The sequence below is a fragment of the Dermacentor andersoni genome, chromosome 5 (assembly GCF_023375885.2).
Source record: "Dermacentor andersoni chromosome 5, qqDerAnde1_hic_scaffold, whole genome shotgun sequence".
NCBI lineage: Eukaryota > Metazoa > Arthropoda > Arachnida > Ixodida > Ixodidae > Dermacentor > Dermacentor andersoni.
In genome coordinates this window covers 165,341,660-165,368,456 of record NC_092818.1, presented here as the reverse complement: position 1 = coordinate 165,368,456, position 26,797 = coordinate 165,341,660, and the positions used below count along the sequence as shown (strand labels likewise).

Genomic DNA, 26,797 nt, shown 5'->3' with positions numbered 1-26,797 from the left:
CCCAGGAAACCCAGCCCAGCAATCGCATCCACCGCAATGAGATTGGCTTGCCAGCGTTCTTCGGGAAAGCTCTGCCGTCGATTCCATGCTTTATGGACTAACTGCTGCCAACCGGCCATGCGTATGCCATCATTTGTTTTCTTTTGAACTGTGTTTAGGTGACCACCATTAAGTGTGTTTTGTGCAGTGTTAATTTCTATATTTACTCTTAACTGTTCACTGTATTTCTTTTGTATTCATCACTGATCTAGATTAAGTGCATGTGTGCTAGTGTTCTTGTGTTTCGTTTAAATTGTGTGTCATTGTCAGTCTATACCTAAATATTTTTTTTTCTCTCGTTCTCCCGACTCTGACTCCTTTGCTGTGTTCGCTTGAGTACAGAACGACTAACCGGCTTGTATACCCCGTCGATGACTTCACGCCGACGGTGAACAGGTGACAAACCGTGACACAAATAAATAAATGGTGGCGATGCCACTTTGAAATTTCTACACCAGCTACCTCTGACATAGCAATATCCTGCACCATCTCTTCAAGGCAGATTATTATTAAATATTGACTACAGTAAATTCAAAAGCGAACGCAGCCTAGAAGCTTTCGGTAATTCATTCTGCATAAAAGCAGCTTAAAATGAAAAACTACAGTGAAATTAGCAACATCGCAATATCTGAGGCATCATTGGCACCACAGGTTTGGTGCTCAATTCAAAAATGAAAATTCGTACTTCCTATTTCCACAAGCAATCAACCTTTCCCACATAGGAAACAGAGCTAAACTGTTGAAGGAAAACTTGGCTAGCTCGAACTGATTTTGTGTTACTTTTTAGTGTCTCTTTAGGGATTCATGTGTGTGCATTGTCACCACTATGTGACAACATAATATATAAGTGTTTTATTTCCAATGCTGTCTCCAGATAAAACACACGCTACTAACCTTGCAGAAAAATGTAATCTGTGATGCAAAGGTATCAGTGGCGAAATTAGATTTCACTGGACATGGGCCAAAATGAGTAGAAAGTAAAAAAAGACATGCTGAAGCACACCACCAGTCTCTAAAAAAAAATCTATAAATGGCAACAACAGTTTAATTTACAGAAAAAATTATAAACAAACAAGCTTTGCATTGTATATTCTTGTTTCTTTAATCAGCAAACATTAAACACTATAAAAGTACTCCACCATACCTTTCCCTTTGCATTTCCTGTGTAGATATGGCCTCCTCTTCTATCAAATGAAGCAACAATGTTCAAATCTGACTGAAAATTACCAGAGGCAAGATAGAACAATAAGAAAACATTGTAAGATAAGCAAAACTGGAGATAAAAATTTGTTTGCAACACCAAACTACCTCATCGTCCAGGGGAATAGTGGAATGTGCTCCATCCATGTTGACCAGCACAGCTGCGTGCTTGATTGGGCACACAAGAAATGCTTTACTGCAAAAAAAAGAAAGAAAGAAAGAAGAAAAAAAAACAGGAATCACCTTTGGCCACCATGACTGAGCAACAAGCACTGACTGTCATATAATCATGTTTTAAGGAATCATCTAGCAACCTTAAAACAGGGGGGAAAAAATGACATTATGTGTAAAGAGGGTGTCAATGTACCTAAAGCCATTGCAAGAGCATTGGTGACCAGTTAATTGTAACAATCATTTGAAAAGCTCAGGCAATATGGCAATCTGTGAGGTAAATTCACAAAGCTCACACTAGAATCGGCATCTTTATAATATAATTTTGCCTTATTTAAGCATATGTACCTCCAAACCTTTTGTCAGCTAAGTAGCAGCAGTTACTTGATACACATGCCAGTGACGTCCTGTAACATCATGTGCTAGCAAGTACATATGGTGAGAGGTTTCATATCCAAAGAAGATGCATTATAAATGTTCTACCAACCCATGCACACCTGAAAGAATGTTTGTTGGCTGTTTTAGACAGAGGAAAATCGTAATATAGATGAAGCCCAGGCATGTTTGTTTAGCACATGAAAGGTCTCTATAATGATAAACTTCTAGTATTGCGAACATCATATGATATTTCTTGCTACATCACCTTGGGCATCAATCATTCTCTTATTTTAGAGGCTTCTCACAATCTGTTGGAGCATTTGTGAATGAAAAGCTGTTAACAATTGTCATGGCTGACATAACATGACTGTAAGGAGAGATAACCACGAAAGATGAAAGCAAACACACTCACTCATTTCTTGGATGAAATTGAACCTTTAATATTGGCGACGGGAACCTATACTTTTGTTCACATTCACCACTCAACACATCCCATATGCACACACTGTTGTCCGTCGATGCACTGAGAAGTTTGTGGCCATTTCGACTGAAGCTGTAAATACAAATCATAGTAATTAACGTCAGCCTCCTTCAAGGACACTTCAGCACAGAGGCCTCTTCCAGACACCTCTAGTTCCTTGTGTTATGTTAACAAAACACACTCTGTGGGCAAATTGTTATGATGGGCCAGCAGGGTAGTGACCTCCTAGCCTATCCTGCCCTTCTGCGAAGAATCACTTCATGAAGCTAACAATGTGTCCCCTTGGACAGACCTGTGGTGGCAACAAGGTGAGACACTCTTGGCAGATGGAGTGTTGATGGATGGTTCCCTGTCGCCATCCTAGATGATGGGAGTAAGAAACTCTTGAAATAGGGTGTTTCATGCTGATTCCTCATGGCCACTGTTAGCCACCAAGGTTGTTTGACAGATGTTCCAGCTAAGTGCTGGGTCATCCCAGGAACCAAGACGCACCAGTTTGAGTCAATTATGACAATACCTGTCTACGAAACTACCCCCTTTCTATGTGTTCAGTGAACAAAAGTGCCGGAGTGATTGTGTGCACCCTTGCCCTCAACACGGATTCTTTGGAGACCTTGGACGCTCTGACTGGAAAAAGGTGTGACAGCAGATTTCCCTGGCCTAGAGAGGACAGAGGGAATTTAGGCAGACTTTTTCGGCTCCTCAGGTGCGCTTCAATTCAGCCATGCTAGACTGTTGAGATGTAACGTTCTCTACCCCTCATGAAAATATTGTAAACAAACGCAGTACTCCTCATTCTCGATGTGAACATGTTCCTCCCTTCAACAATGTCCTTGGCATGGATGAGTCGGATGACAGCATGGGCCAGCTCTTCCTTTTGACATGCCCGATGCCAACTCTTACAAAATGTAATCATTTCATCAATCCCTCTATCTTTTGCTGTTCGTGGCTATGTATTTTTGATTCCTCTGCACCCATTTTGTTTAGTACCACAGAAAGCATGATATCAAACAATTTCTGAAAAGCCAGGACAGGTTTCCAACAGCTCCACCTTCAACACCATTTTATGGCAGGCCAGTGTTAATCAAATTGAGAGCTGTGTAAAAAATCTAAACATAAGACTGTTTTACGGCGTCTTGTGCTCCAAAGCCAACAGTGGGACTATTATAGACACCATAGTGGAGCGATCTAGATCATCTTGACCATCTGTGTTTCTTTAATGTGCACCGAAATCTAAGTACACGAGTGTTTCTGCATTTTGCCCCTTTTGTAATGCGGTCGTCACGGACGAAAGTTGAACCTTCAACCTCACGCTCACCAATAAAATGTCATACCCACTGAGCCACCATGGCAAGTAAAATCAAGAGAAAGGTTTATTAATTACATCTTGCATAAGGCCCTTCGTTGAAAGTTCTGATGCAAGGTCTATATGAACATTCATCCATGGCAGAGATGTCACCACACAAAGGCATTCATAGCCGTTTGCCAGGAGACAAAGCCACTATCAATTCTCATATGTTCTTAAAGGGCTAGGTGAGTCTAAGTGCACAGCCAGGCTATCATCTGTCTAATTCACTTGTAGGGCATGGCAATAAGTTAGTAGTCTTTCTGTAGCTCAAATTCATTCTGCTACACAGTGTAGTGAAATCATACAATGGAAAATAGACATATACTAACCATTTGTTCAATCAACATTGTTTCTTTTGCAACTGTATGTTACTTGTGGAATCTAATTACACCGTACAAAACAAAACTTTTCACTTACCATAAGGAGCATACTGGATGCACATGGGCGCTGACTATTTTGGCAATACCACGTGTTAGGAAGTCCCAGATAACGAGGCGGCCATCGTTGCAACCAACAGCCAAGAGAGTCCCACGTTTGTTGAAAGCGCATGTGACTGCTAAGCTGATGCAGTCCAGTGCACCATCAAATTCCTGCGAGGGAATAAATAGTAGTAAGTTTCTACTAAGTAAATTAACTGCTTCAGATGCCAAACACTGAGTCAAAGGAAAAATCCTGGTAGCTACTGAAACCAAGCCTTTCAGGTGCTGGTTCAACACACCTGTACATGCCAAGGTTACACAAAGTATCAGAATTCCTGACGAAAGTAACTGTATTTAGTAAAAAAAATTTCATGTACATTCTTAGAACACTTCCCATATGACCTGAGCCAGAATGTTGCTCTTGCCCCATAAAGTAATAAACTGTACAGTATAGAGGTGAATGCATAATAATCGGCAATATGTTCAGCAATAATTTTAGGCCGAGATGAGCAAACATTACTCTATGCAAAATGCCCCTATACCAGAAAACATTTCGGCTCACTTAGGATGTTTATGTGACATGCAACTTAGTTCTGCAACAATACACGAGAGAAACGACTGCCAACAAAACAACTTATGAGGCACATGAACAGGATAAATGATTTGCCGGCATGAAAGCAAGTTTCACTATCCTGAGTCCATTGCATTTTTTATTCTTAATCATGAATTTCTAATGCCTGTTGAAAAAGGCAATTGAGTTTCATTTCAGGAATGCCACCAAAACAATGTTGCATTGGCCTTTAATATGACTTCTGATAACGTCGAAGTCAATCGATAATATGACAGGGTTTCTCTCTCTTGCATTTCAGATGTTGCTGACAGGTTACGATGCACACTTTTCAATTGCGAAAATTCTGACACTAACAGTGTCACTTGCTGTACACTCACCGAATAAATAGACAAACCTTGTGTCTAACCATCAAATCAATATTAGTGCTGCACGACGACTACAGCTGAATGTCCATAGAAACCATATCAGCAAGTTACTGTTTACATAACACAGCCAATGACCCAGCACTGCAACTACTTTTGCTTGGCAAGACGAGTGCAGCAGTATGAATGGCTAGGGCGTTCTGTGAGCATATTTACGTTATACAAGATAGCGCTATATCATGCTTGGCAGCAGATAGGCCACAACAATCGTAAAAGAAGCAGTGTTTCGGTAATAACATAGCAACATCTGGAAACAGTAGATCTCAAATCAAAACAGTCTACGAGATAACACTGAATATTTCACTGTTATCTCGCCTATTAAAACGCCAGACAGTTATTTAAGCAAGGAACGTTATCTCAGGTAGAAAGATGCCAACATACCTCGGGGTAGTTCTGGCCGAAAGATTCTGGAAAGTGAAAGAGAGAAAATAAAAGGTAAGCCCCTTACACACAAGTACAATGATGAAGTTTGGAGATGAAGTTACTCCGGGTTACGTCCACCCAAGCGCAATTGCACAGGCTATAAAATCGATATCTCTACCTGTAACAATCCAGATATTTATAAGCTTATACTTAAGGCTGCACAATGAAACATAATATAGCAATGACTGCGATAACACAAATGGTTAGTCTGACGCGTTAACTAACATCATGGACAAGCGACCAGAAGCAGCCAGAAGTCACGGCCCGAAAGTTTCCCTGCAGTACTTACCTAATAACTCAAGGTTCATTTTGCCTTGGCAACGGCTTTATGACGTATATTCACATTATAAGCCTTCAGATGAAGATCTACGTAGCATAGCGCAAAGTCCTCTGCATAAACACATAGAGGTTCCACCAATGTCTCAAAAACTCGGTTCACACCAATGCCATTTTACCGACTTGACATGGCTTGACTCGACGGCGTCAGTCTTGTGCGATAACCAGTTTTCCTCAAAAAAGAAAGAAGGAAAAGAAGTGATCATAGCATAGAGTTTCCTACAAGAATTTTGTAGGAAACTCTATGGATCATAGCATGGCACTCTATGGCACCCATGATCGACGTAATGCATGACATCCATGACACTATGATTCACACAAAAGCATGGCTTTTGAGTATAGGACACACTACTTTTAAGATTGTTGCCTCGATGAAAGAAGCTGTCTCTAATTTCGAGTTCAAATCCCCAACTCATAAACTTATGGCGGCTTATACAGGGTCCTGAATATTTCGCTGCGCGTGTTCGAAAAAAGGTTTTGCGCTCACCGCTGCACTGTTCTTGCTTAAATTTTGCAGAACGATCACATTTTGGTGTCGACTTGGTTTAGTATAACACTTTGCACAGTTAATTGCCTGGTTTTCAACAAAAAAGTGCAAATTCGCCTGCGCTTATAAGGATGGGAACTGCTGCTACGAAGGGGCAAGCATAAACTTGTGTCGCCACCTGCCGTCAACTGCAGAAAGTAGTGTTTTGAGGGAAAGGGGAGGGGCAATCGCCTGTTCCAGGAGCGGGCAAAACCATAGGGTTTCCTACAAAATATTTGTAGGAAACTATGGGCAACACGCGGCAGGCCCTCCCTGAAACGCTGCTTTCTGCAGCTGACGGCAGGCGGCGATACAAGTTTATGTTTGCGCCGTCACAGCAGCAGCTCGCATCCCCATAAGCGCAGGTAAATTTGCACTTTTATTGCAATAGCAATTATATGGACACTCCAGGCGCATTTCTACCATCGCCGTCGCCGTGAGGTTCTATATGGGTGAAAGCGTGTGAAGGTGAGCGGGCGAATGTGTTGCGTTCGCGAGCGTGGAACATGGCCCGGATGCGTGCCCTCTCTCCTGTGGCACGCCAGGCAAGGAGGGCCGGGCGAGGGAGAAGGGGCGTTTTTCTCCGGCGACTACCACTGCTACCACGGTGTCTCGAGGTCCTCCTCGCCCGCCGCTCCGTCAGAGTCACAGTTTCCTTCCTCCATGGTCAGAGTAATATTCCGGTAAGCGCGGGCGATTTGCCAGTTGAGCGGGGGCGTAAACGTGAGCGGCCAGATTGGTGGCGCCAGCTGGTGGTGCAAATCTCACCCACACAAACACAAAGCCAATTACTATATTATGCTTAGCTGATGGCGTAAATTTTCAACAGCGGCGTAATGGTGTTCACAATTACGCCACTGCCAAAATTTTCCACCAGCAGCGAAGCAGGATATTGGGGGTGAGGAGTTACGGAGTCGCCATCTGTTGGAAGCGCCTCCCTTGCGTAGTATGAGGGATCACGCCGCGCGCTCCTCATAGGTTTCGCTTACGGCGCTCAATAAAAACACCATGCTGCAGCCCTCCTGTACATTTATGTAGGTGCTCTCAAAACATGGGACGTTTTTGACTGTTGATATAATAATCTTGGGCAAACTTAAAGCACAGAATCGTTTACAGATGCTATCTCTTTACCGAATACGTACAGCGAACGCCACTACGCGTGGTCGCCGCGACGGAATCTCTCGAACCGGCTTCTTGCGTGAAAGGTAGGCAAACGCTGACAGTAAACTATGTGAAATATGTTTTTATAGTAGGCCGTCTGTATAACCAAATGGGGCATAACAGAATGAAGCCTCAATGCAGCGATCGCATGGGTTCACAGCGACCGAGTGCGTGTCTGCATGCACGTCTGCGCACAATGTTTTGCTTTCGCTGTAAGCGCGTTCTCTCACCGTGCCGTGAGCTTTAGGCCGCAGCATATGAGCATTTGACAGTACACTAGCAACCATTGTTGCATGGACGCTATCAGAACTGTTCAAAAATAATTCCGTTATAGAGACTTCGACGCCCAAGTACGGCGACTGTGGTGTGCCTTCGTGACGATTCACTCTTTTTTTGTCTTCTAAATTCTTGGACATTTCAATATTATTTTTCAAGCTGCGTCGCACTTTATGTTTATCGGTCTTCTCAGCGTGCAATTTCCCTCTGCTTTTTTGTAATCCAGTGCATTAATTCTTAACGCAAACACGACCATATACCGTGCCTTTCTTTAATGTGTGTCTTACCGCTCCCTTTCCATTCCAGTGAACTTGCCAGTATCTAGCATCAACAATTTCATAGACCAAACCGCCCTGACATTAACCAGGCAGCGGGCGCGGGCGACCGTCTCAGTGCGCATTTTCTACTACTCACCGAACATCACGCAGTCCCGGCGCCATAGCAGAAATCTTCCTCGCGTGTGTGCTTGCTGCATACCCGAGTTGTAGCCAATGGCTGTCTGCCAGTTCTAAGTTTCTCCAGCCAAGCTTCACGTAGCTCCTTGCCCTGCGGCTATGTGTGAATAAGGCTGACACGGGGCTCCGTTGCGTACGTCCGGCACTGTGGCACCAAGCAGTAGCCTACCATGCTGCACGCCTCCAAAGGCAGCCACTACCTACTATAGTAGTTTCAGATGTTGTCAAGTTGACACCCAAGGCGGTAAAGCCTCACCACTTAATCAGAACCGCGGCACAGGTGCGACGGTAGCTTCGTATGCATGTTTCGACGTTTTGTTCGCGTTGAAGTGACAGATGCACGGAGGTCAATTGGCTCGCGGCTTCTGCCGCAGTTCCTAACTTCAGCGTCTTCACAGACAGTTTCCACTGTCATTGAGCAAAATGTGTTCCTGTTTACCGGTGTGCGCGTGACACCGTGCTGGTTAAGTTAGTTAAAACACTTTGACAGGCTTGTTGGTTTGAATCCATGATAGAATGGGCAAGCGTGACTGAACAAGGACGTAGAAGGAAGCAGGCACGCAAAGACAGAGCTGTCTCTGTGTGTCTGTTTCTTTCTACGTCCTCATTGAGTCAAGCTTACACATTATGTCATTGTTAAATAAGTTAGTAAGCGAATGCTTACCAGCTTATACGGCCGATAAAACTACTATCCTTATTTCATACAGCTATCTACTAATTTGCTATCGTAATCGGTGCTTTGCCTGGCGGGCGGAACTGTTTTTTTTTTTTTTCTTGAAAACCAGGCAATTAACCGTGCCAAATGTTATACTAAACGAAGCCGACACCAAAATGTGATCGTTCTGCAAAATTTACGCAAGAACAGTGCAGCGGTGAGTGCAAAATGTTTTTTTGAACACGCGCAGTGAAATACTCAGGACCCTGTAAACGAGTGTAGTGCCGGCAGAGGCTATGACATTATGTGCTACACTTGGCTTGCTGGGCTGTAGCCAATCAGAGCAGACAGCATGTCGTGTTCTGCATTAGCAGCATTAGCAAACAAAAAGCACCTGACTCCGAACTTTGCACTTAGTGGATGTGTATATGCCCTTGCCTAAAACTAAATGCCAATATACAAGTTTCCTTTCATCAACAAATATAGACAAACTGCAGTGAAATGCATCGCGAATACGCAGTGCACTGAAACAGCCCGCACTATTCTGGAGTAAGATAACTTTATCTTCATGGAAGCTTTGCTCACCTTCCTCTATGACACATGGTCATGACAGCACTTTGCTATCGTCCTTGCTGCGAATATTCATTATCGTCACTATATTAGTGCCGATAATCACAGATAAAATGGCGCCACATATGTGCATAGGAGGGAACATCACGCAACGCGATTGAAGACAAATATGTCGGCCCAACATGTGATCGCGTCTCGAAGTGTACGGTTGGTTCCCACTCTGCAGGCAGAGCCACGGCAGGACAGCTGAGCAAGCGCACACTGAATAAAAACTACTGGCATAGCTACTGGGAACAACATCTCAGCAAATCTCCATTCTTGCTCCGTGATGTCCATGCAAGGGGTCACATGTTGGGCCACCACTGAGCAAATGTATGGACTTCACGAAGCGTTTGTTATTTGTCGTCTGCTGCCTACACTTATCTAAACCGCAGTGTAGAGAGTGTAGTTTTCATGCTACATTAGGGCTACAAAAAATGGCATTGTGTATGTGGGCAGAGTTACACTTTTCTACACCAAGTAACAAAAATTTCACCGACGGTTACGATACTCCCCAATGCGAAATTTGAGTGCAGCGCCATACGTGTTTTCATTTCGCGATATACTGGCTGGCATGGACAATCGGTCTCGTGCGGCACGTTGCAAGCGGAGCGAAGTGTGACGCCACTGCCTCACTAATCTGGAGATCGCGAGAGCCAGCGTGTGGGTGACGCTAAAGCCCCTCCATCTCCAGCAGTAACCATATGAAGGGGCTTTAGGTGATGCTTGGGCGCTATTCACGGAAGCCACCGACAAATGTCCCAGACAACGCGCAATACTCTGGCACCATCTCGTCGCCACTGTCGCCGCACTACGCTTTTCTCACACTTTCGGCATACCCTTCTCTGCTTTCCCCCTCGATCATGGTTCCGCTGCGCCATCCTCTCTGCTTTCCTCCTCATGCCTCTTAACTCTCGCCGCTTTTTTCAACACCCGCTGCAAGCCACATTTGCTCTCATCTTTCGCTGCGCTCTTTTGCTCAGTTACGTTGGGAACGCCGACAATCGCCGCAGAAATGGCTGTCGAGATTAGTTTTTGTCAACTGGATATAAGGTGTGCTTCCACAAGTTCCTCAATACAAAAGACTAGCTCAGAGTGCTGCTGGGCGAAACATCCTCCAGAACCTCGGCATCAACTACAAGTCGATGCAAAGTACTAAAATAGACATTCCTCACGATCAGAGGCACCATCTGCGACGCAGCAGAATACATAGAACACGACTGTATATCCCTCGCAGTGGTGGATTGCTCAGGTCAAATGCGCGCTGGTGGTTCAATCGGAACCAGAAGCACTGAAACAATGGAAGAGATGGCTATCGCTCTGGCAATAGCCTCCACACATTGTCATTACATTATTAGCGATTCCAGAGCAGCAGTACGCAATTTTGCTAAAGGTCGAGTCTTGGCTCCTGTAAAACACATACTAGAGACCGACCAACACCCACAACCAATCCAAATCATTTGGGCACCAACACACTCCTCCCTACCCGGCAACGATGCTGCCCAGACTGTCGCTCAAGGACTTGCCAACCAAGCACCTGGATGGCTCATGCTAAGACCAGAGAGAGATCACATGGTCAGTTACCAGGATATAACTCAGCACTACAGGTTAGCCAGGGCAGTGTACCCGCCAACACACAAATCACTTGCCAAGCGACAAGAAGTAGCTTGGAGGTGACTTCAGACGAACACCTACCCCAACCCCGTAGCCTATCACTACTACTATCCGGACTAATACTCTAATACATGTAACCATTGTAAGAAAAAAGCAGATCTGTTTTACATTATGTGGTTGTGCCCAGCGGAAAATCACACAAATCATGAAGTAATACTGAGCAGTGGGAGGCCGTGTTGCTCAGCTCTGACCCTGACCTGCAGGCCAAGGCCATCAACAGAGCTGAAGAAGCCACTCGGGCCCAAGGGCCCATGGCTGCCTAACCACAAGGTCACGCATCAATACCTTGTTTTCCAATAAAGTCTTTACTCACTCACTCACTCACTCTTGTCAACTGGAGCTGTTGTTGTGGGTTGCAATGTGGACAGTTTTCAGCATAAAGATTAGTATTTTAGTAATTATATTAGGACTTCGTTGACAAAGCACATCATTTATAGATGGTGCCCAAATCGCAACCCCAGCGACGAACATTTCGGAGTAACAAAACAAAAGCCAACCTCGAAGGCCACGCTTTTTTGTACTACAGGTCATACCTTTGCGTCATGTTTTGTACAGCCTATCCGCTTGCAATGATCACATAGCACACAACATTGTAAATCACTCTTTGCTGTTTCATACAAGGAGGAAGGAAAAAGATAGGAGGGAGCATATCGCAGCACGATTGAAGCCAAAACTGGTGGCCCAACACGTGATCACATGTCAAAGTGCGAGATTGGTTTTAGTGTTCCCGCTCTGCAGGCAGAGCCACGGCAGCGCAGCTGAACAAGTGTGCACACAATAAAAACTACTGGCATAGCTACTGGGAACCAAACGTCTCACCAATCTCGATTCTTGCTCCGTGATCTTGACGCAAGAGGTCACATGTTAGGCGACTACTGTGGCTTCACGGAGCGTTCGCTTGCCAAGGCTGGCTGTATGATGTAATGCTCCCTCCTATACTTTTCCTTCCCCCATGGTTTCAGAGCTTGTTTCCATCTGAACCCCTTTTCAATTCAGCTGCAACCTAAAAATATAGATAATCCTCTAGCATTTTCGGATCACGACAGTGTTACTATGCACAATTGTTATGGTGTGCCTAACACAATGATACAAAAATATTTAACCACACCGGTGAGTGCGAGGCTGCCCAAAGCACTTGCCGAGTGTTGGGAAGCCATGGCAGTAACACAGCAATCAATTTAGCTCATTGCTTTGATAAGTATACTTCCATTCATTCTTGTGCACATAAACGCAAGAATTTCGTCTTTGTTTTGTTTGTTTGCTCTGCTTTCATTGCTGTGCTTTTTTGTTTTGCTGTGCTTTGTTTGTTCGTTTGATAATCCGATGTTCTGGTTAATATAGGTGACTACACACAGGAAAAACAGAATAGTGGAAGGAGTGAAATAAACAGTTACTACAAATTGGTGCTTTGCTCAGAAAACCTTAAATTATGTTTGCAAACAGTTTCGATTCACCCCAAAATATTGTGCTTAAACCAGAACATTACTTAATGCCAAAAAATGTCCTAAATGAAAGATGAACTGTCCCAGTATGCATGTGGATGCCTCTATGCTTTATGCATTGCTGAAATGAACACAAGGTGGAAAAGAGTTGGCACACAATTTTATTTCAATTCTCATGAGTGCATGTTGAGTTTTCCAGCACTATAGTAATTTTGACATAACGCTTGGTCATGCTGGAGACCAGTTTTGGAGCATTAACAAGAAGAAGCAAACCTAAAACACACTTTGGTTTTGCCTTTGCAGTAGAGAAATTATGAATCATTTTCCATGCTTTTGCCACAACACCTGCCACAGACATTTACACTCCACCAAACTTCATTCAATAACACGTCCTCTCAACCACTGAAGTGCACCATACAGTCTGCTTCACTGCGAGAACTTTGTGTCCCATGGTCATAGGCACCTCAGCACACGCAAACCCAAATAGGTGATGGGAAACCCATAAACCAGCCTTGCTTCACTACCTACATAGCACATAGTGCAGGCTGAGAGAGCCACTCCTATTTTAGAATAATTAATGGAAGAGCTGATCGAGGTGCTAAATAATTTGATGAATTCTCTCTTCAACAATGTTACCATAAATGTAGGGTTCAGCATCTTCAATTATGATGAATGAGTAATGATGAAAAAAAAAGTGTGCCATAGTGATTTCTGATAATTAACATTTGTTTGTGTATAAGCGTATAGTGGGTAGCATTAATGGTACAGGAAATTTTTAAAAAATGTGTGGCAAAGCTCATTGCAAGTGAAAGTGGTGTACATTTAGAATAAAATTTACATTTGTTAATCAAGGAAGCACTTCAATAAATTTTCAACTGCTACTCCAGATTGCATATTTTAACGTTTTAACCCTTTCAGTGCCAACAAAAAATCCAAAAAGGCATTTAGAAAATGACATTTTTTTTAATTGCTCATTGGGATGGCAAGTTTCTTGCAGATTCAAAATGTAAAAAAATAATACAAAACAACGAGAACATGTATATTGACTAGAAATGTCAGTGTAATTGACAGGGGCTCAGTTCTGTTGCAACCGCTCGATGCTACAGGTACATTTTGGAGCAAATATTTGTTGAGAAAGACTTGCAAATGTGAAAAGACAAAGTTCTCAAAGAGTGGCTGTGGATGATTAGAACGTTGCTTTCGTATGATGGACCTCAAAACAGGGTACAAGGCAAAGTCTCACACAACACTCCTTACGCCAGAAGCATGTTACTTTGCGGACTTTATTGCCAGTGCTGCTTCGACCTTTGCAGCAGACAATGCACTGCCTTGTTGGACGTTCTTTGCCTGCTGTAGATGGGATAAAGTCCACAAAGTTCCGTGCCATCAGATGAGTAAGCCTTGCTTCTCAAGAACATGCACACTTGAGGGGGCAGCAACACGCAACTGGCAATTGCGATTCTATAAGTCCCTGCTGGACAAACAGAGTCCATAGGTGCCTTAGTGGCCAAAGAGGTAATTTGCCAGAGCATCAAAATGTATTGCATGAGACCGGTCCATAACCGGAACTTAGAAAGAGTGGCCAAACATGTCTCCTTGGCACTTTTTGCCAACGCAGTTGTAACAGAGTAAGATTTGTCCATGGCACTTAAAGGGTTAATGAAGTGATTATTCTCGTAAATAAGCTGTGATTATGAAAAAGAAAAGAAAATTCAAAGTTGCTTGTGACCAATGCCAACAAAGACTTGTCAGTACTAACTTAATGGCTTAGGTGTGTTGTGTGTGATCAATCCTAGAAATGGGGATCCCCTCACCACAGTTAATTAATCACTGATGGCACAATGCTCATTGATACCATTTAGAGTAACACCTCTTTAACTTATTTGCAGAATATAAATATGAGTGGCAGTCACACATGGTCTACGATAAGTGTATTTTTGCCACAACCATTGTGTTAGATACAAAAGCAGTATTACCACTTCTGATAAAAGTAACACAGGGGTGTAAAATTGTCCCTGGTAAAAAGTAACATGCCATAAGACAAATTCTGATGGCATTTTTCGTTTCACATATCAAAGAAAAAAATTTAATTTTCATGTGAATGATCAGATGCAACAGAATAAAAAGAAGGAAAAGTAAAAGTTTATAAAGTAAATCATGTCAGCACAGACAAAAAACAACAAAATGCTCTTCCAGGCAATAATAGAAGAAAAATACACTAAATTTGTAAAAGACGGAAGTGAAAAATGCAGAACCCTACATATAGGAAAATTCCTGATAGCAAAGTTTTCCTTTCACTGAGTTTTCTTGAGACCATAGTCATGGTTTAGACACATAATGCATTATCTATGCTGTAGAAGCTGCCCTTTGAAGAAGGCTCCACACGGTTCAGGAAATATATATCCTTGTTGAAGTTTTGGTACCCAAGTTAGACAGCCTTCTTCACATTTTGTTTCTAAGAGCCTGCTGTGTGAGTAACACATAACACAAATGTCGTACTTTCCAGGGTTTCGTAGGCTGTACGCACAATATTACACATGCACACACGCACACATACAATGTGTTACGAGACCGAGAGCTGAAAGTTCATGCTGAATAAGGGTAAGGACAAACCTTGAACAACACACCGGAGAAGCATATAAGAATGACGTGATGTGCATGATATCAACGAATGATCTTATGGGCATGAAGTTGTACTTATACCTCTTTTTTTTTTTCTTTTGATGACTGCAGTTGTCAGTCAAGCAAACTGTCATGTGTTTTCTGTACAACATGTTAAGTGGTTATATATTAGACACAAGCTCCATGAAAGACCCCAACCTCATGTAACAGATACAGCAAGGCCTTTCACGCTTGACATAAAGGCTTTAGTATCTACGCAATTCTATTTACTAAAACTTCATCTATTATTACCAGCTCGTGCACAAACACAGGCATTCCTACACATTTTCTTCCTTTCCAAATAAAAGAGAGAGCACATTATTCAAATAGCCGTGCATACTAATAGACACAACGTGCAGGGCATCTTTCCTCACTTGTGCCAACTTGCATGGTGGTTATCCAGATCTTCTCTACCTAACCATAGCTACGACCTAGATATTTTTGGTAGTGGATGCGCTTTTACACTAGACAATTGTACATCACAATCTGCATCAACTTATCAGAATTGCAGTCATTCAAAGCTGGCTTGCATTTATAATATTGTGCAAACCATGCTGCAAATACCAAAGTTTTTAAAGCCAAACTGATCGTACAGACAAGAAATTGTCTTGCAAGCATGTATAAGTTGAAACTGTTGATCAATCCCCCATTATACAAGATTTCATACGGTGCCGACAAGTACAATGTGCAGTTTGAACTCGAGTGGCTATGTCGCGCAGAAAATGTACATATCCAATGTAAAGCAAAATGATATAAAATAATCAATGCTACAGCAGAATGACAAGGAATAAAAAAAAAATGATGACAGGCAAAAACAAAGGGACCCGCAGCACAGTGACCCCATTATGTAATTGCATCACGTGCATCCTTGGAATAAGTTATAGCCGCGGCTCAAATCACAGTATTCATAGAAACATACTGAAGTACGATGCAGGGAGCCCCCGCTATGAGTGGGGTGCATCTGTTCCAGCCACAGACAGTTGGCCAACCCTGCCTCTAGTAAAGCGTCTAGTAGTGACACGTTGCTAACGCTTGAATTAAAAACATTCAATATGAATGTGATATGATAACACTTATGTATAAATGCTGTACAAGCACACACATAAAATCAGGGTGAGCCTTGTGACCTTCAAAGCTATATATAAAACTTGATCACAAAAAGATGCAAAGAAAAAAGTAAAGCTCTGCTTCTGTACTTTGCATTGTCTTAAAAGTGACTAGCATGCAAACGTCACGCTCAGAGCATTGAACCATGAACTTTTTAAAAATAAAGTTGTTCACTCTAAGAACCACAAAGTGGTGCCCATGTTGAAGGAGAATTAATACTACATAAAGGAGAAAACGACTTGTAGATGGAGTACTGAACTTGCATAACTGCACCTTGCCTTTTTCCAACAAAGACACCAGAAGGACAGAATAGAAAGAAAGCTAGGAAAAGTCTCTAAGCAACCTGTTTACAGCTTCCTAGATTCATGCTGCCAAAGAGTCACAAAGCCCTTCAACAAACAACACAAATGGTTGTGTGCACTAATACCTGCACACAATGGGATGGCTGGCTTCAAGTTCTGAAAAAATAGAAGCATATCTTGGGATAGTAAAAGAAGAGGGGAAAAAAAACCAAGAACTTCTTTCGAGCAGTGCTCGCACATCCTCTTCCAACCAGATAACGCACCTTTGGCTCACTCTTCTTCAGTCAACAGCACTGTTAGTATGTTGAAGCTCAGCACTTCATTGTTCACCAGTCCATAAAGTCATGGCACATCAGTCGTTGCACTCTTGGATCAGATGTGCCATCTTGCATGCAGAGGTCTGTATGTCCTATGTCCTTGAGGTTTGTTGCTAGAGAAAAAAAACTGACCCACAACTCCTCACTTGTTCTTGCCGGCAAATTCGTGCAAAATATCTCTGGCCATTTGCAAGTCATTCCGTGCGATCCCCAGAGCACGAATTACAGCGTCCTGTGCGTAGCCTTCTGATGTGAGCTCCGATATGTAGTCCATATGAAGATTCTCGTAGCTCACTCGGTCGTTTTCCTTGTTTTCCAGGGCGCTCGTGCCAAGCGGTCTCAACATTCGTAGCCTGCAGGAAGGGGCCAACAGCAGCACAAAAATATTTCTCAGTATGATGATATGACAGCATAGTGAAAAATTCAAGTGAGTCAAATGTAGGTTGCACTTTTAAAATAGAAAACAGGGGACAATAGAGTTATGTCTCAGGTTGCCTAGTATATTAATAACTATATCCTCATAATTAGGGAATACATTTTTCATTGGGAAATTTTATTTCCTAGATCTCTTGGAGGCGTTTTGTGAATGAACTTTCATTCACATTTTTATGCCATATCATGGATATAGTAAAAGCTAAACACATTGTTTCATTTACTACAAATTGGAGGAAGTAGTCCTTATCACTACTGCAAATGTACAAAAAATTCAATTTTGGGATCTGACATCTCAAAACTGTACTGCAGGTTATGAGGGAAGCCGTAGTGAAGTGCTCTGTACTAATTTTAACCACCCGAGCGCCTAAATATAGTACCTGAGTGTTTTTGCATTTTGCCACCATCAAAACGTGACCATGTCAGCAGAATAGCTATTGGGCCATCGTCTTTGAATCAAACAAGTTCGAAGAAGCACACCTAGCATACCCTGTTAACCGTGATATGTCCTTAGGTGCACTCCTCGTCTTGCAGTTGCAATGACCACGCAGCTCCCATTAACAGATCATATTTCAGCATCATGGCAATTAATTTTTTTATGTATGTCAACACAAAACAGAAAGGATAAGACAGCACCAAGTCGCCCAAACAACAACCTAGCCAATTAGATGGCATATCTTGCCCATTCAATCCCTGAGTGCAGGAACACTAGTGTAAGTTGCATAGTCAGAATAATTGAAACAAATTTAGCTTCAAGGCTGCTACTAAGAGAATGCTTTTTGCACTTAACCAACATCAAACTACACGTGAGACTGAGCAATGTGATGTCACTAAAAAAACCTTCACAACCAATAAGGCCGTACCTCTTCTCAATTTTCTGACTAGTCCCCACAGATCCATTGGCTGATCCGGGGAGGGGTGAACACAGCAGGGAGTCCAACGAGGATGACTCTGTTTGGCGAGGGATGGGAATTGCAGCTGTGAACAAGAAAAAGAAATGGTTGCACAAAGCAAATGAGAGCACTGTGCCACACATAATTTTTAACACTTAAACTCCAATAATTGCAGGAAGATCAAGGAAAATTAATGTATAAAAGCACATATAAAATTAAATTAATGAGCAAAGCCAACAACAGGGTGTTGCGACTTTGAGGTGGTCCCGTAGCGCTCGTCACCCGTTTCGTGACAGAGCGTTGGTAGCGAAGACTCCGAGTCAGGCGTCGGTGAGAACAAAAGGGACTTTATACACTATATACAGGTCATTATACACGACAAGATCGGATCGGCACGGGGCCGAGAGCTAACAGCAAATGCGACTGTTTCCGCATGGCGACGTCCGGCGAGACTCCAATGCGTAACACATCTCACTCCACTCGAGAGTGGCACTCGGCTCACGGTGGTTCAGTGGATCCGATTCTCCAGGCGGCGGCGTCGGGGCTTATAAAGCCCCGAGAAACGATTGTCACTCAAACGGCCCAGTACAAAGCCAGCACTCGATGGTTGTCCGAGAGGTCCAACCAGCGACCGCGCTGGCCACCCGCTTCAATTTTGCCGCGCGCGGTGACCTCCAGGGGAAAGGAAATACGGCGCCGGGCTGTCTAGCACTTTGTTGCACATTTGGACATATCGCTTGCCGTTGCTCCTCCACAGGATGCCGCTGCCTGGTGGCGCAGCATCTTGACTTTGTCAAGGGAGCGTTAGGGCGCTGTGCCTTTCGGCGCAGCCCCGCGTTTGTCCAAAGGGCGTTCTCAGGATAAATCCTGCATCTTGTAGATTCGGAATCCGGACTGGTTGTACGGGCACAACAAGGGGTGCGGCACTTGCGTGAAAGCCAGTATAATGCTACAAAGAGCTTTTGATGATGAAAAAAGGCTAAATATATATTAATGTTCAAATTATAATGGTAACTATAGATGTGCAAAATGGGAAGGTAGCTGTGGGCGTAAACATTCTAGTGCAGCTTTATAGGTGGATCACGCACCATATGCACCAATATATGTGGACTAATGCACACATATGCACAGCTACTGCGTGCATATCTGCACGCGACACAATAAGTTGTTCTAAACAGAGGTCAGCCGCGTGCACTCTGGGACAGTTGCACGAGCGGAGATGTTACCCTGTGGGCCAACATCGCAATTATGAACAGCGCAGTTGGACCTATCCGTGTCATTCACCAATTTATGTTTCATCTGCACTATGACTTCCTCTTAGATGTGCACTTCATCATGTGCATGCACTTTTGTGTTTTCTTCAGTATATAAAATAGTCAGCCCGCCTGCAACACACAAAGGCCTCGTGCTTGAGATTGCAGTATGCTGAACCACGGAGGAATCGGTACATCTCACATTATATTTAGGGCACAATTGCTCTTTCTCATGCTAAAAATTCCGAGTTATATTTGTGCAAATACAGTCTGTACACTGTGCTCAATATGTCCTTCCTTGCCTATGTAAAACACTGAATATATAAAATACATATATACATATACTACATACATACATATACAGGGTGTTACAGTGAACACTTTCAAAAATTGTAAAGGTTGCCTGTGGCAGATAGCTCAATTCTAGTTTATGAGCTGGTCTACTCGAAGCGGTGAACACTACTTGCAAAAAAAAAAAAAAATGAAATGCAACATTGACTAATTAACAAGAATTCACTAATTAACTTTTAGCTAATTATCTTCTGACCCATATTGCAATTTACAAATTCCAGTAGTGGACTTCGCAAAGCGGACACACTTGGAACGAATTCTCAGGATGACACCAGTTTCGAGAAATAAATTCCTGAACTTTGCGGAGAAATGCATTGGCATTCCAGTTACTTGTGTGCTTCAGCGCATGAAACGACGTTTTGTTAACAAATTAACTTGAATGCCAATGCATTTGTCTCGATCCTGCTGTCCACCAATAAAGTTTATTCCTCCTCTTCCAATGCATTTCTCAGCAAAGTTTGGGAATTTATATCTCGAAACTGGTGCCATGTTGAAAATTCGTTCTAAGTGGATCCGCCTTGCGAACTCCACAGCTAGAATTAGTAAATTGCAATATGGGCCATAATGTAATTAGTTAGAAAACTTAATTAGTAAATTTTTATTAATTAGTGAATTTTGCATCTCAATTTTTTGCGCAAGTATTGTCCGCCGCTTCGAGTAGGCCAGCTCATGAACTAAAATTGTGATATCTGCCACAGGCAATTTTTAAAGATTTTTGAAAGTGTTCGCTGCAACACCCTGTATATGAAAACATACAAATTTTACGGCAGCAGAGACATATGAAGTGGCCCTGGTGCTTAGGTTGTCAAACTGTTCAAATGTAGTAGCCAAATTAGAGGCGAGAAGAGTCTGTTGATCTTTCCCTGACCAAATTAATACAGTTAACCCGTGTGATAATGGTTGATAAGAATTTATATATGGTATCACCGTTGTCTTAATTCCTGCCTCAGTATACCGATAATGTTAACTGTGAGAGTGCAGTGACAGCGTGGCTATGCATCGTATGAATTTCACAAAACATACATGCATATTATAATATATCTTCAAAGGCATCAAGAAATCTTTTTTGTTTTGTTGTTGTTGTAATCAAGGTTCTCTTGTTAATTGCACATGAAGTGTGCTTATACATGGTTAGCATGGCTGAGCACAGAAAATTTTTTCTAACAATGGCAACAAAATAATTTCTAATCTATAATTTTCCTTTAAATGGCACTACTAAAGGTAAAAAGGTTCTGCAACATCTCTTAGTAATGTTGCAAAATGTCTTGGGCACAGAGAGATGTAAAATGAAAAGGAAATGCTAGGATGAGCTTGACTCATCTGTGTGCTGTATTTGGGTTTAAGAAAGAGGAGAGCATAGACAATGAATGATTGATTCGTGGGGCTTAATTAACATCCCATAGCAGCACTGGAGCTGTTAGAGATACGGTAGTAGAGGTCTCGAGATTAATTTTGACCATTAGGGTTCTTTAACGTAAATCGAAGTGCACCAGCATTTTTGAACTTGGTCCCATTGAAATGTGGCAGGAATTGAACCCATGAACACGTGACCAGCAGCAGAATGCCATAGCCACTCAGCTGCCATGGTAGATAGAAAGGATTAAGAAACCGGCACTCTTAGATTATATGGAAAGGGTTAAAACAATTCTTCGCAGATGTATGCCAATCTGAGCAACTGACACATCAACGACAGCGAAGCTGTGTAAGCAAGTTCTCGCACCCATTGGAAGTACTAGTGGTCTGTTTGCTGGTGGCTATTAGTGATCATTCATCACCGACCCTATGGTCATATGGCTGATTCACAGCTCCCATGCAGGCTGCGTCATTCACTGCTCTTTGTTGTACATTTGATACTGACCAATGCATCAGCTTCCACTGCCAGAGTCATACAAACGCTTAGCTGAATTCAAATGTGGGGCCGGTAAAATGCGATTTGAGAAACAAAAATTACAAATGACTGGCTCAAAAAAAGAAAAAAGACACGCAAGAAAGTTGTCTGTTTGAGTGAGGTACTAAATAGGCGGTAAATTTTATTTTATGATAATCGATAATTATGTTTCAAAGCAAAAATTCCAGACGCAGACGCACATTGCGTTACTTGCTGGCACCAAGCATGCCAGCCGGTCTTCACTATACGAAAATGTCTGTGAAACTCCCCTTATAAGCTTCGCTTTAAAAACTGCTGTAGGGGCCTTTCAAAGTTGAATGTTTTGTCACTGTTCACTGACCATGCCCAGCAGCAGCGCTGAGTTCTGTGTTGGCGTAGCTGGGCTCCTCAAACAGCTCGGCCAGTTCAGCATAGTGGACACTTGGCGCTGGCAGCGGAGAGGGTGCACGCTGCAGGGGCAAGCTGTTGCCGCCACCAGGCCACGTCCCATTGGTGTTGGGCGGTGATGGAGCTAAAGTGACAATGGTAGGGGGAAACGAGGAGGAGGGACGGGGACCCAGGCAGCAGCCCGAGCTTGAGCTGGAAGCCGAGCCAGGGTTGGAGCTTGAACCGGAGCATGAGCTTCTGGCAAAGAGGCCTGTGTCATGCTGGACTTCAGAGTATGTAACACTGGTGCCTGGAAGCAATGCAGGAAGTTGTGGGGTGAGCTTCTTCTGTTTGTAAGAGCCTACAGTGGCACGGCACATTTCACTTAACAAAGTGAGTTTGTAAAGCCGCACAGTCAAGGAAGTTTTGTGAAAGGAAACAATACGAGTTCCTTTTTCTAAAAAGCTCATACAGTTTCATCAGGAGAAAAAGTTTCACAGATTATTAAAAACTTCTGGTCAAGAGACTGAACCTGGGACAACATTACACAGAAATCCACCGAAATCATTTAGTTTCAATCAGTGCTCTAGTGCTCTGAGTAGTTGATTATTTGCCATGGCACTGCCAACTGCTAGCCTCCTGGTAAGCTCAGTTGGTAGAGCAACAGCCCTGATCAGGCAGCAGAAAGTTTTCAAATGTAGTTTTAAAAAAAAAATCTAGCTGCATCTTGGATCAAAGCAAGAAATGTGAAAAATTAATTTTTAGGATCGAGAATAAGACTAGTTAATAAATTTTCGTTAACAAAATGCTGTGGACCACTCCTTGTCCCAAGTAGTACGAAAGTCACTGCAGTCACAATTTTCAATGCAAAAGAAAACAATAAATCTTTAGCATGGGGGGCCTTTTCAGAAAAGGAACTCTGTGGTTATTACTACAAGAATGGTGAATTGGGCTAGTTGGTATTGATTCATAATTACTACTGTGCAAACAACGAAGATGAAGGGGAGACATGAAACAAAAGCACATGGTCCTGTCATTTGGTGCCTCCCCTTTGCCTTCATTGTTTGCGCTGTAGTAATTATATGGCTATTATGCTCACCAAACAAAGACTCCAAGGAAAACATAGGGAAAATTACTTATACTTACTAATTGAATTAAAGAAATGATAAATTAATGACAATGAAAGTGGATGAAAAAGCAACTTGCCGTAGGTGGAGAACGATCCTACGTCTTCGCATTATGCATGCGATGCTAATGCGAAGATGTGGGATCGTTCCCCACCTGCAGCAAGTTGTTTTTTAATCCACTTTCATTGCCACTAATTTATCATTTCTTTAATTCAATTAGTAAGTACAAGTAATTTCTCCTATGTTTTCCTAGGTGTCTTTGTTGGCTTCTCATGATATGATTAATAAAAATCGGGCCCCTCGGTTAACCCCCTTCCTTCTCGTTATTATGCTCACCGGAATTCTCAGGTGAACTTTGAGGCGTACTGGAGGTTCGAGAAGGTGCTCCCCCATTGACATACTCATCTGTCCCGGGCCTAAACACGGTTTGGTGCCTGGGAATAGAAGATGAAATGTCATTGGCAAATGTGTGCAAGTGGAGAATAGCTTCTTAACATAATTAAGCTAAAGAAAGAACTATAACATAAAGGAAGACAACAAAGCATGAGCTAACATTTACCTAAGTTTATTCAGAACAAACCAGGAGATCAATAAATTTTGTTTTTGGTTTAATTGGGTCACTATATCTAATGAAAAATGCAGTGCAGCACAGAGACAGGAAGGAAGAGACATAGATTGGTGCAAACTTTCAATATTTATGTCAAAAGCTTACAATACAAGCAAATTGCAACACATGCACACATTTCATACAGTCAATACCTCTGCCTTATCATCATTGTGTAATGCTGCATTTTTCTCAAAGCAGAACCACAAGATATGTTGAAACTGTGAAAGATGGTATTAGTTACAGGAATATAATGAAGTAAAGTCCGCATAAACTATGATAGTGTGTCCAAGCAGGAGGCTTGGCATCTTGCGTCCTGGTACCAAAGTGTGCTTGCACTTGTTTATGTAGCAATGCCACGTCTTTCTACCAGATAATCACGCATAAAAGGCATTCTCATTTACATGAATTATTATTTCCCATTCATTCATCAGTTTAATATCATGCCTATTCTGAAGAAGACTCAGCTCATTCAGCAGTTCTAAAGCAATGGCACAGCAGGACTCCCTCCTTACAAAGCTTCCACGTGGTGAGAATGTGGCATTCTGCTGTCTGCGCAATGGCATGGCAGTCATGCATGCCTTCACTTTAATACACTAATGAGTCAGTGGACTCAATCGGTTGGATTTATGACAGGGGTGAACCAACCTACATGTGTGTATGTAACAGACATATCTAAGACTACCCACGTTATGATATACCGAGATTGCAGGGCTTTGCAGTATGGTTGCTACTATCAATGAACAGATTCTGCCAAGAAGGGCTCCAGCTTACCGGAATGCCTGTTACAACAGCTCACTATGCTACCTAGTGAGAGGCAAGATGGCAATTTTGGCAGGCCCCCAAATATCACATAGGAACTGCCTTTTTTTGTTCTTTTTCAATGCATTTTATTTCTCTCTCTCTCTCTTCGCAGTCAAACAAGCATCACTAGGCTACAGCCTCAGTGTTCCAGTGTCAGTGCTCCAGTTTCAGAAGTGGTGTTACCTTGGTGAAGTGCCGGGTGACTGCCCAGGAGTGTTGGTGGGTGATGCTCTGCGTGGTGGCACAGGAGGTGGTGCAGTAGTCGCAATGCGACGGGCCACCATAGGGGATGAATGTGGTGACACCAGAGGAGAACGGCTACATGACTGCAAGTGAAAGAATTGAAGAAGAATTGGGTGCTGTAGGCCTGCTCTGTAAACGAAGTACAGAACGTGCACATTAAGACAGATTGCACAAGATGTACGTATCCACTATAGAATGACAGAAAGCTGAGCTAGTTGGCAAGGATTCATCATGCAAAAAAGAGGTGAGGCGTGCAGACAGGACACAATAGTAGAGAAGTGGACAACACGAACGCCGGCTATCAACTGAGGGGAGCACTGAGGCGAAAAAAGTGCCTTAAGTCTTCTCTCACCAGATCCTGCATGCACAAAATGAGCGCCAGTTTTAATGCGCAGGTCCGGCACCTATTAGAAGCAGGTTATCCTAGTGTAGCAGTGGCCACTGTGGCTGAGCGCCTAAAGAAGTCGGTTTCGAGGGGGGCGGACGTGATTACAGAAAGCAGTAATAGCAAAAAAATAGTAGTGGCTATTCCGCACATTCATTCAGTGTCGCACAGGCTTAAAAAAGTTGCAAGTAGATATGATGTTAATGCTGCTTTCACTGCTCCCAATAAGCTAAGTAAGATATGCACTGCCGTACAGAGGAAAAAGGAGCAGGTAAAAGGCAAAAAAAGAAGATATTTGTCCAGTGAAGCACAATAAGAACAACAGTTTTATTGACTGTTGTATGGGTGTGGTTTATAAAATTCCCCTTAGCTGTGGCCAGTTCTACGTAGGGCAAACGAGACGGTGTATCAATCAGAGGTTAATGGAACATAAAAGGTCGTTAACCGGTGGATCGCCTTCTAATCTTTCCCTACATTGCCAAGATTGTAACTGCATGCCAGAGTTAGATGAATGCGCGATATTGTACAGGCATAAGAATGAAGATACGCGTCTTATGGTAGAGGCATGGCATGTCTATAATGGTGGAAGTGCGTGAGTGAGACAGCCTTCGATTACTTTACATAAGGAAGAGATTAAGAGCCTTAACAGTTATCTCTCATCTAGACCGGCACATGTACGCGACTGACACGTGGTGATACCATTCCTGAGCTAGCGCAGATGAGTTTTATGTCTTTTTTCTTTTTTCGCCTCAGTGCTCCCTTCAGTTGATAGTCGGCATTCGTGTTGTCCACTTCTCTACTATTGTGTCCGGCCTGCACGCCTCACCTCTTTTTTGCATAAGGTATCCACTAAAGTCTTCATGAAAGCAAGATACAGAAAACAGGAAACAAACAAAAAGGAATGTTGACTGACTGCAAAATTTGGGGTCCTGGCTTCTCTGACTGCCTGGTCACTACGGGCTGGGACTACACTGTGTTTTCTCACACGAGGCATAATATGCGAAAATTTTTCCTAGAAATGAAACTACCTGTTTTTTTCAGTTTAACAATGTGATTCCTGAATATGTTCTTCACTAGCTCGTCTTGCAGCAGAAGATGTGTAGTTTTAAGTTCTGAGAGCAGAGCTACTATAGGTAAAATTCTTTGTAGCCCTCATGGCTTACTCAGTGTTTTTTTGCAGAAGAATAAGCATACTTTGTGGATGCTTATCATAGATGAGTAGCAAACATAACTATTTTCACGAAGTGCAGCTTGCGATACCTGTGCCTTAAAGGATTGAACATACAACTGCGGCTGAAGGCAGATACAAAAGAATAGTGTGATAATTAAGATTATTGCGCTTTCTACAGGGGCTCTTATTGCACACTCTTGAATAACCATTAAGATTTAAGGAATGTGACGGCGTCACCAAATACAACTGAATGTCCATGCCACCCTACAAAACCAAGACAATGAAGCCAAAAAAAGCACTTTTTGTT

General features: G+C 42.8%; 2 protein-coding genes and 1 long non-coding RNA gene across 5 annotated transcripts in view; 1 reads left to right on the top strand and 2 right to left on the bottom strand.

Annotated features, from left to right (window-relative positions):
* Rbbp5 (retinoblastoma binding protein 5) overlaps nucleotides 1–6,179 on the bottom strand; it is a 50,317-nt gene extending 44,138 nt beyond the window's left edge. Inside the window, exons 1-6 of one of the 3 annotated variants that reach the window (XM_055071265.2) lie at nucleotides 5,742–6,179; nucleotides 5,411–5,436; nucleotides 4,035–4,207; nucleotides 2,201–2,341; nucleotides 1,348–1,435; nucleotides 1,184–1,255 (exon numbers count right to left, since the gene is read on the bottom strand). In XM_055071265.2, coding sequence (XP_054927240.2) covers nucleotides 1,184–1,255; nucleotides 1,348–1,435; nucleotides 2,201–2,341; nucleotides 4,035–4,207; nucleotides 5,411–5,436; nucleotides 5,742–5,760 — 519 coding nt within the window. In that variant the 5' untranslated portion in view covers nucleotides 5,761–6,179. The remainder of the gene's footprint in view (nucleotides 1–1,183; nucleotides 1,256–1,347; nucleotides 1,436–2,200; nucleotides 2,342–4,034; nucleotides 4,208–5,410; nucleotides 5,437–5,741) is intronic. The other 2 variants (XM_055071264.2, XM_050179153.3) reach the window with 2 other exon arrangements.
* A 317-nt stretch (nucleotides 6,180–6,496) lies between these two features.
* On the top strand, nucleotides 6,497–24,890 carry LOC129385135 (uncharacterized). The gene is made up of 3 exons (XR_008612718.2): nucleotides 6,497–6,679; nucleotides 17,293–17,400; nucleotides 24,804–24,890. It is a non-coding gene; the product is annotated as an uncharacterized lncRNA (long non-coding RNA).
* Nucleotides 12,729–26,797, bottom strand: part of Cbl (E3 ubiquitin-protein ligase CBL) — a 57,259-nt gene continuing 43,190 nt past the window's right edge. Inside the window, exons 8-12 of the mRNA XM_050179144.3 lie at nucleotides 24,875–25,017; nucleotides 23,620–23,717; nucleotides 22,131–22,466; nucleotides 18,269–18,383; nucleotides 12,729–17,326 (exon numbers count right to left, since the gene is read on the bottom strand). Coding sequence (XP_050035101.2) covers nucleotides 17,116–17,326; nucleotides 18,269–18,383; nucleotides 22,131–22,466; nucleotides 23,620–23,717; nucleotides 24,875–25,017 — 903 coding nt within the window. The 3' untranslated portion in view covers nucleotides 12,729–17,115. The remainder of the gene's footprint in view (nucleotides 17,327–18,268; nucleotides 18,384–22,130; nucleotides 22,467–23,619; nucleotides 23,718–24,874; nucleotides 25,018–26,797) is intronic.